General features: G+C 26.2%; 1 protein-coding gene across 1 annotated transcript; it reads right to left on the reverse strand.

The window, feature by feature from the left end:
- Positions 1 to 2,975: 2,975 nt before the first annotated feature.
- LOC101497944 (expansin-A15-like) lies at positions 2,976 to 6,641 on the reverse strand. The gene is made up of 3 exons (XM_004516967.4): positions 6,430 to 6,641; positions 5,037 to 5,349; positions 2,976 to 3,722 (listed from the first exon to the last, which is right to left on the reverse strand). The coding sequence occupies exons 1-3, from the start codon at positions 6,554 to 6,556 to the stop codon at positions 3,416 to 3,418; spliced, it is 747 nt and encodes a 248-aa protein (XP_004517024.1). The 5' UTR covers positions 6,557 to 6,641; the 3' UTR covers positions 2,976 to 3,415.
- Positions 6,642 to 10,449: the final 3,808 nt, after the last annotated feature.

Below are 10,449 nucleotides of genomic sequence, written 5' to 3' on the forward strand. Positions count from 1 at the left end.
GAGCGGTTCTGCCTTGTACAATTTGTGAAGTGCCGCATAACCTTTTAAGTCGCGATTCAACGCAATAATATATTCGGTGGTATAAATTGTGATTTTTAAATAATTTTGTGAAACTCAAAAAAATAACATGATTGTATACAAAATTTCAAAATTAATTCTCAACCATAAGCATTCTTATAGTGTCTCAACCTTGAAAATATTCTCATTGTCTGGTCCAATATTCTAAATTTTTAATAAATAAAATACTAATAACGAATTTTTAAGGTCTCGAGTCACTTAGTGTAAATTTGCATGTCAGACTATCTATAAAAAAGAATACATGTTTGAATGCAAACTTGAATATAGGATTCGAACTTAATTTTCCAGTCTCTTCCGAATATTATTTATGTCTCCTTAACGGCTTGAATCGAAGGAAAAATAAATCTTGATAAAACGTAGATAACCAATCAAAATTTGAAAGCAAAAGAAACACACATCCATGTGCAATGGTCATCAAGTTCACCTCTGTTCAGTGTCTGCACACCATGGTCCATGGTACACATTAAGAGCCACTTTAATAAATCGAAATATTAATTGATGTTTTTAAAAACGAAAAAATAATTGTAATCATTGATGTTTTTTAATAAATAATTTTTAATAGTTAATTAGTTGATAGTTTCCAATTTAAGAAGAGTATTAAGGAAGGAAATTTTATATATACAACAAGTGATAAAAATTTATATAGATGATACCATTATCATGCTATATTATAGAGTATTCTACCCTGCATTCTCACACCTAAATTTGTCACCATTAATCATGAAAATACAATTTTACATTTCTATAAAACCTTCAATTTTTTTATCACTCATTTTTTAACCTCCTCTTTCGAAACTTTAATGAATTAATCATAACTTTCAATTATTTCCAAATTTTTGAAATAAAAAAGTAAATGCATTCGAATTTTTCATACATTCGAAATAATTTTTTTTTCAAATTTTTGAGAGTTTCAAAATAGAAATTTTACAAATTTAAAAACTTTCAAAACTTTCGAAATTTGAAAGTTTTCCACATTTTGAAATATTTTATTTCGAAAATTTAAAACTTCCGAAAATATTCAAAACTTTTGAAGGTTTCAAATTTTCGAAATAAGAATTACATTGGAAAGTTTTGAAAGTTTCCAAATCTAGAAACATTTCTAATAGACAAGTTTAGTTGTATAAGTACATGGTAGAATACTCTATATTATAATATATTATATTGTATTGATCCAACAAATAAAAAAACATTTCAAATAAATATCTTTTTTTTTTACTCAAAAGACATACAGTTATTACTAATATATAATTTTGGGAATATAGTGAGCATTTTTTGTTCTTCCAAACTTACATATATTAATTGCCATAAAATAGAGTAACCAAAAAAATTACCATAAAATAGAGAAATGAAAAGATGAATCTCGATAGATAAAATATGAAGAACTCAAGCACCAATTTAACTTAAAGCCATTAACTCAAGCACCAAATGAGAGATATGGGAAGATGAAAATGCATCATTTTATTAAGAAGATGGAGAGAAAGAAAAAAATTGATTTTAGAAAATAAAAAAAATAAACTTAAATTTTTAATAAATAATGAATTGTTAATTTACAATTTTTGGAAGATTATTGTTGAAGATTGAAGTTTATAGTATCATATAGTATAGAGTTTTATTTCTCCATGCTATTATAAGTTGTTTTATTTCATCTGTCTTTGTTATTATTAATGTTTTTTTTTTAGCTAATCAATATAAAATTAAATTTAGGTATTGCATTATGTTGTAATAACCCGATCTAAGTAAATATTCATATTTTAATATTGTTATAGAAATATAAGATATATGTATCATTAAAAATTAGTAATTATAAGTGCTTTGAATAACAAGTTAGATCACTTATTGGATTAAGGAATAATCATAAAAAAGAAATTGAATTAAATAATGGGTGTAAGTCTAGTAGGTTAATTCTATATAATTAAATAAACTAAATTATTAAAATAATAAATTAATAATTAATTAGTGAAAAGAAGGTAATTTAAATGGTGTTTTTCATAATTTCTATCTTGTTAAAATTTATTTCGTTGTACTCAAACAAATGGGTCGAAATAATAGATTAGTGCAAGATCCTCGACGAACACCTTGGGTGACCGTGTGATGTTTATCAAACAGTGATTATTTCATCATAGAATCATACTCGACTTTAATACAGGTGCATGGAGTTATATCTCCCTTTTTTGAATTATAAACAAATAGATAAAAAATATTTAAAGGACAAATTTTTGCATCAAGGCGATCAATGATCTATAGTAGAGGAAGCAGCTGGAAAGATATGCCATCTCTCTATCTAATTACAAAGCAGAGGTTGGTCATCTGAGAAGGTATGCTTTGAATCGGGCCAAATCTTCTTAGAAATTCATTATTTCGATTTACAAAATCACACAATTTTATTAAATATGTGATATATTGCTCAAAGTTTTAGTCAATCCTATTTTTATTAGAAACAGTCGACAATTGAGTCCAATTTTTCTCCATTAATTTTGTATCGGTAAAAGTGTGAAAAATGGGAGAAGATTCACAGTTAATTGATTAACTTGAACATCGTACAAAATATTTCAGTTAATTGATGAACTTAAAAGTGTGAAAAATGGGAGGAGATTCACGGTTAATTGATTCGGGTCCCTTTGTCTCAGCAAACATTTCAGTTTTTTGGTATTGTTATTTAGTACGAAAAATTTATAAAAAAAATCAAAGAATGCTTAAAAATAAGGAATTTCACTAATTAAATATTGTATATATTGCCACGTATCATTCTTATCTTTTTACAAATGTCTCTCACATACAAATTAACATTTTTCCTTCATTTTAATATGCATTTCAAGTGGAATTTAATCAAACAGTTGGGTGCATTTAAAAATTAAAATTCGTACAAACAAAATATAGGAATTGAACATTCTTTATAATCTCTAACCAGTAAATATAATGCTTTTTATTTTGATTTGGGGTTGATACACAATACGAACCATAAAATAAAGAGATAAACGAAACTGGCGCGGGTAAATTGTAAACATCCACCACTGCTATCTAAACTGTCTCTGCTTTTTTGAAATTGAAAGCAGAACATATAATCTTGCCTCATACCACAATTCAAATGAATGGACCATTTTAAAATAAGCCCCTCTCATTTGCCTCTAAGATTACTCACTCCTATTATATATCAATATTATGATATTTTCCTATTATATATACCCCCACTTGTACCATACTATTACTATGTGTAACAAATATATAGTAATTGAATTTTAATTTTAACTACCAACACACCCAATGACAAAACTATTAATAGTTTAATGATTTTCTAACGATATAAAGTATGCTTAGATGCATTTGTAGCAGCAGATCTCTAAGGAAATTGAAGGCCAGTGAATGTCTGGCCAAAGGACCAACCAGCAGGTGCAACATTATCAGCAACCACGGTGCGTCCGTCGCTAGATGTGACCTTAAAAGAAAGGCTTTGTCCATCAAGGTAAGTATTGCTTTGCCAATTCTGTCCCCAATTTCTAGACATTGCTTGCCAATTAGTTTTTGAACCTTTGATGGAAACTGAGTGAACATCACCAGCACCTCCCACGTTGGTAATTAGTACTAGATTGAAGTATGAATGGCCGTTCATTGTGAATCTGATTCCTCCTTTCTTTTGGCAGGGGACCCTATACAATATCAACAATTAGAAAATAAAGAAAAAAGTAGTGTTGTCTCCATTGCATTGGAATACATTCCTATTTAGTTTAGATTCAATGGGCCTAGGCCCAATCCTATAGACCATGGTTGTGGAGTGGGCAAGGCAAGTGAGTGGTTGCTTTAGGCCCACCTTTGTCAACACTAATATTGCTAAACTATAGTTACATACTTTATAAATTCAAAATTTAAAAATATTCAGTATACTATTTTTTTTATGTAGATTTAAATAAAAATAATTTTACATTCTTATAAATTATATATATATATATATATATATTATAGTAGATTAAATAAGAGGACTTATTATATATTTAACAAGCAAAATGAATTTGTATTTACATTTGAACTTTAAAATAACTGATCTTTTAAATGTAGTTATTTTATTTTTATAATTAAAAATATTAAGAGAAGTGTTCAAAAGGGTAAATTAACAATTTAATCTAAGCATTGAAAAGTTGTAAAAAGTAAAAGTGTTAGTTTATATAAGAATGTTATATATATTCCATTGAAACATTTATTTTGTTGAATGATTTTTTTATGTTATTTGAATGGGTTCTTTTACATAAATTATAAAAATACTTTAAATTTTTATCTAAGACCCCGAAATTTCTCTACACGGCCTTGCTAAAGATGGCGTTCAATCACATTTATAAGGTATTATATATTTTGTGGTCAACAAGATAAATTTTTATAATTTTAATTTTAGTAAAAGAAACCTGGTCGTATTATAAACTTATTTTAACCCTTAACTCTTATGCAATATGAGACTTTTTGATACCCAAAAAATAACAATTTACTAGAATAAGAATATGTGAAAGATATATCTTGTGTTATATATATCCTTTTAATCGAAATAACCATGAAATCTTGGGGATAAAAAAGGAACTTGAAAATCCTCTAGCATATGTGAAAATCATTTTAATTTAGTATGTTAAATATTTAGAAGAATTTTTTTTATATATATATATATATATAAAAATTTTAAAATGCAAACAAAAATTATAATTATAGTTTAAAATTACAACTAAAAAACCTTAAATTAATTTAAAACAAATTTAATATGATTCTTATTAGCTAGCTCAACATCATAGGCCTAATTGATTTTTATAAAATTGGCTTATAAATTGAAATCGAAGGGTGATACTCTTCAAAACCAATTTTCGTGCCATATTGATTTTCTATACATATAAAACTTGCAATTTTTTTTTCCTTTAAAAACCAAAATTTTGTTTTATTAGACATTAGCTAGGCCAACTAGAATAAAAAGGATAAAAATAAAGTACCTTTTGTAAGAAATGGGTACAATTCCAGCTTTGTATTGAGCTATTTGTTGGAAGACAGGCTGAGAGAGATCAAAATGGTGAAGGGGTGGGTTACACCATCCACCTGCGTTATTTGGGAGTGCATTGTTTGGTGGGCAAAAATTTGTTGCAGTTACAACAATTGAGGTTGGAAGGCACCACCTATTGTCATTAACACACTTTATCTCAAAACACGCCCCACAGCTTAATCCACCGTTGAACAAAGCTGTGCTTAAAGCAGCTGTGTTAGTCCCATACCCCTGGCTATACAAGTTCCCATATCCACAAGCTCCACCTATAAAAATATCCACCAAAATCACATTACAACATTATATAATATCGTATGGTTGAAAATTATAATTGCAATCATCTACCAGTGTTGTTGAAAATTCAAATAAAAGAATAAATGTATTTTTTGTATTCCTATAAAATCAATAATGTGTTGGGATTTGTTAATTTTTGGAATAATTTTTAGATGAATTATTTCATTATATAAAATAAATTTTACTAATCCAACTGTTAATTATTAAATTAATATATTTATTATCAATTTAATACACAAAGTTTTATATATATAAAATGCATAATTATATAATTTAACGATTGATATTTATTTATATTTTTAAAAAATTTATTATATGTTTAATTGAAGTTATTTAAAAAAAATATTAAATAATTTTAAAATTTTATAACAGTTTATGTGAATTAATCTAGTAAATAAGAATTTTTTATTTTATTATTGAATTAGTAAAATTTATTTTAATAATAAGTTATTAACTGAAATTTATCTCAAATTTATTCTTGAAATCAAACTGATCTTCGCACTACATAAATATTACTGATTTTCAAAAGCAAATTTAGGTGTTTTTAATTTCCACATTGGGTCATAGTAGAGACTAATAATATGTTACTGATTTTGTTAAATATATGTATAAAATTAAACCTATATTCTCTGTCGTTGATCGTAAACCATTAAATCAAAACAGAGAATTTCACTCTCTTAACTCAACAATTTATGGCTGCATCATAAACCGACTTTCGAATGTCTTCTTTTATAAAATTGAGAGACGATATTAAATACCATTTATATCATATATAACCTTTCAATTCACGAAGAGGTAAAATTTTGGCGTGTATATAAAAGAAATGTAATTAAAATGACAAAATAACCAAAGTGTGAATTGGTATGGCTTAAGCATATTTATACAATAATTGTGTTGCATAATTATAGTGTTAATTTCTGTCATTCAAAGATAAAAATGTAAATTTATTTATAAAATTTTAATAAACTTTAACTGTTAAAGTCTATTCTATTTTAACTAAGAAACCATTCTATCATCTTAGATTTTAATGATAAAAAAAGTTCATTTCTCACCCATTGTGCCCGAAGCATCACCACCTCCATAGAAGGTAGCATGTGCATCAATCCAACCATCATTGGACGCATAGACATATGATCCTAGAAAGAGAAATCCCAGAGAGAGAAGCCCCAATAAAGACATTTTTATGAGAAAGTGGTGAATCAAAGTAACACCTCAATTGTGAGGCAGAAAAAATATGAGTTGTGAGGAAAAGCAGAAGAGCATGTGGGGGAATAAATAGATGAATGTTGAGAGGTAGTAACAAAGAACTGACACATTTATGAACTGTGGGGACAAAATACCGCCAGGTGCAGCTATTACATTTTTTATGCAAGCACAATATACTACTTCGAAAACCGTGTGCTTTTTAATTATTTTTGAGTTAAATAATTTTTCAATTTTATAAAATTTCACTATTTTTTTTAGTTTTTATTAAAAATTCGTCTAATTATTAATTTTTATTTTCAATTATTGATTTTAAATCAATTAGTGTATTTTTTCGATTTTTAATATTCTTTTGTTATTATTTAAGACATATTACCAATTTTCTTATAAAAATTATAATTTTTTAATAAAAATTAAATTAAATATCACGTTTTAACGATTAAAAATTTGTATTTATATATCGTCCGTGCGTTAAATAATTCTAATTTTTTTAGAATTTATTTTATAATGTCATAAATATTATTGTAAAAAATTATTTAAAAAATTGTAAAATACATAAAAGTTTATTTAAAATCAGTAATCAAAAGTAAAATAAATTATTTTAGAAGATAAAAAAATTTACACAATTAATTATAAGACTAAATACAAAATAATAAAGTTTTATAAAAATTTATTTGACCTTCATTTTTTTTTCTTGTAATTATGCTAAAGATTGAGACATGTGATTAAAAAAATTTGAAATGAAACTATATATTTTTTAGAATCAAATATGCTGTAAAATTAATATGTCAATTTTAATTATATTTACTCTTGCAAAAGTTTATAAATATTTACTACTATTTAAATTATCTAAATTTGGTTTCCGCTTACTTTTTATTGATTGAATAGATAAAAACGTAAGTCAATATTTACAACGTCACCTAATCACATCACATGAATTATGTAACATATGAACCTTAATTTCTTAAAATCAAAATTTAACAGGAAAAAAAAACCTCCATCTATTGGGCGCCACTGAATTACCACGCAATTCGTTATTTACTAGATTCATATATTATTGAATATAAAATAATAATTTAGAAATTAAAAATATAATTTTATTTTATAATAGAATATACTGAAATATTTATGTGTTAAAAGGTAAATATATTTTTGAATTATTATATATACTCTTATTTTGCTTTATTTTAAGGAAAATGTAAAATTTTGTTGATTAATACAATCAATGCAACATATATTAACATATGATCCTATGATAAGATTTTGTAACTTTAGTGATGCAATTATTAACTTTAACATTTTTTGCTACTTAGAATTGGTTTCTTCAAGTTTTTTGTTTTCTTTCAAATGTTCCTTTGAATGATATATTTGTTAAAGTTCAACATTTGTTTATCATAAAAGTTCTATATTTAATTATAATATATTTTTCATTTTATATGATTTATATTAGCTTGAAAATATTATTTTTTTAAATTTATATACTTTTTGACATTTTCAATTACAATTTAATCATAAAAATTATTTTATGTAAAAAATTAGTTAACATCAAACTAATCATGCGTACAGTTAAATGGGATAGTCCATTTCAATGAAAATGTGAATACATATTCATAAACATTCACAAAGAGGTATGTAGCTTTAATTAGTAATTAAATCTGAGTGTATACCAAAGACTTCTTAGCTTAAAGATTATACTCTCTAAATTTTAGTCAAGCAATAGTTAATGTCTTCTTACTTAAAGTAATTAACAATACAATATAGCGTTGTATGCACCAACTCAAAAGTGAATTGCTCAATTTGACAATAAAAAATGAACAACTTGACATGTTCCTCCAAATTTTCTTTAAATACTCTAAGAGTACATGATAACTTAATAGAGAAAAATTCTTGTGTGGACACATACATAAAAGAAAAAAAGTAAAAAAATAATAATTAAATAATGTACAGTTTTAAAATAATTAAAAGAAATATTATTTTTTTTTTGTGACCAAATTCTTATGTCTACATAAGAATTACTTCTTAGTAGAACGATTTGTCATCGTGACTCAAAAAATTAATAAATTTAAGTATGTAAAAATGGAGAAATTTTAGTAAAGAAAACTTTTCCTATAAACTCTTAAGTTATAAAAATAAAATGTAAACTTTTGAAGAACTAATATTGTGTATAAGTTTATTTTAAATTGGTGGTGAATTGAAAAAATTCACCGTAATTTTGTTATACCTTTACATAATAGCTTTCTTTAAAGTCTATGTAGATCTGTAATTTTGTCAATCCACACGTGTATTAAATGATAATGTGTATCCTAGTGTGTAATATAGTATTCAAAATATTGCAACAATTATTCGCGCATGCAAATATAGCTGATAAATATATGGAAGAAACACTACAAAACAAAATAGAAATTTCTTTGGATCAAAAGTCTTAAATAATAATAATAATAATAATAATAATAATAATAATAATAATAATAATAATAATAATAATAATAATAATAATAATAATAATAATAATAATATTTTTTAGATAGTAAAAATGTTATTTAGACAAAACTCTCAAAACAAATGAAAATTTGATACAAAACAATAGTTGTTGTGAAATTTGTATTTAAACTTCAAGTTAATATTATAACTACAAATCAATTATATATCTACTCTTTTGGATATGCAAAATGCTCATGTTCTAACCGTGGAGCCTCTTTTGGGAGAGGTGATGAATTTTTTGTTGCCAATGCCTCAAAATTTAAGTTTGGATGAGGAGGATTTTCATCCCACAATTTAGCATATCCATCAGCTTGCTTTGTCAAGTCTTCATGACATATGCTTCTAATCAAGCATGCTTCCTACCCATCTTGAGTGAGTGGTCATAAACGACACTCCTGAACACAATGATCAATTAAATCGACCATGCAACAAGAATCTTCAAAAGAAAAACTTTTCATAAGGTTAGACAAATTAAATCCAATCTTTTCATGACCCACATTGAAGAAAAGCCTCCCATGTTTTACATCAATAACAACTCCTAATGTTGGGAATCCTCTTCCATTTCCAACATCACAAATTCAACCAATACAAAAGACTTTCCTACTTTGATATAATCATCCTATAAAATTTCCACCAGATACATGATGGATCGGTCAACTAGCTATAAGGAAATGTTTGTGGGCTTTAACTCACCCACAAAGGCATGGGGTTCACACTAGCCCCAACATCACATGAAGCACATTAAAAACTCATATTACCAATATCACAAGGAATCGAAAAACTTCCAAGATCTTTAAGTTTGCGAGGCAATTTAATTTGAAATATGGCACTACATTCATTAGTTAAAGCAATTGTCTTATTGTCTAGTTTTCTTTTGTTTGATAAAATTTCTTCCCTGAACTTAGCATATGACACCATTTGAGATAGTGCTTAAGTGAACGTAATGTTTATATATAACTTTTTCAAAAGTTTCACAAACTTCGTAAATAGCTTTTGAATTTTAGCCTTGGCGAATCTTTGGGAAAATGGTATGGGTGGTTTGTATAGTGCTGGAGGCACATAAGGTTTTTCTTTTTCCTCATCTACCTTTTCACTTGATGGTTGTGCTCTTTCTCTCTCATCAAGACCAATTTCTTCCACATCTCTACCCTTGGATTCTTCTAATTGTTATTCGTTTTTTAAGGTGACAACATTTAATTTTCCCTTGGGGTTAGGTTCAGGCTTCCCCGAGAACACACCAGAAGATCTAGAGGATGAAGCAACTTGTTGAGCCACTAGGTGATTTGTGTTTTCAACATTTTATTGAGTGTGGCCTTAAAATTCACTGTTTTGAGCATTCAAAAACTTAATTGCTATGTGTTATCTGTTATTTTCTGGTTGGTGACCCT

Source organism: Cicer arietinum, chromosome 5 (assembly GCF_000331145.2).
Source record: "Cicer arietinum cultivar CDC Frontier isolate Library 1 chromosome 5, Cicar.CDCFrontier_v2.0, whole genome shotgun sequence".
In the NCBI taxonomy this organism is placed as follows: Eukaryota; Viridiplantae; Streptophyta; class Magnoliopsida; order Fabales; family Fabaceae; genus Cicer; species Cicer arietinum.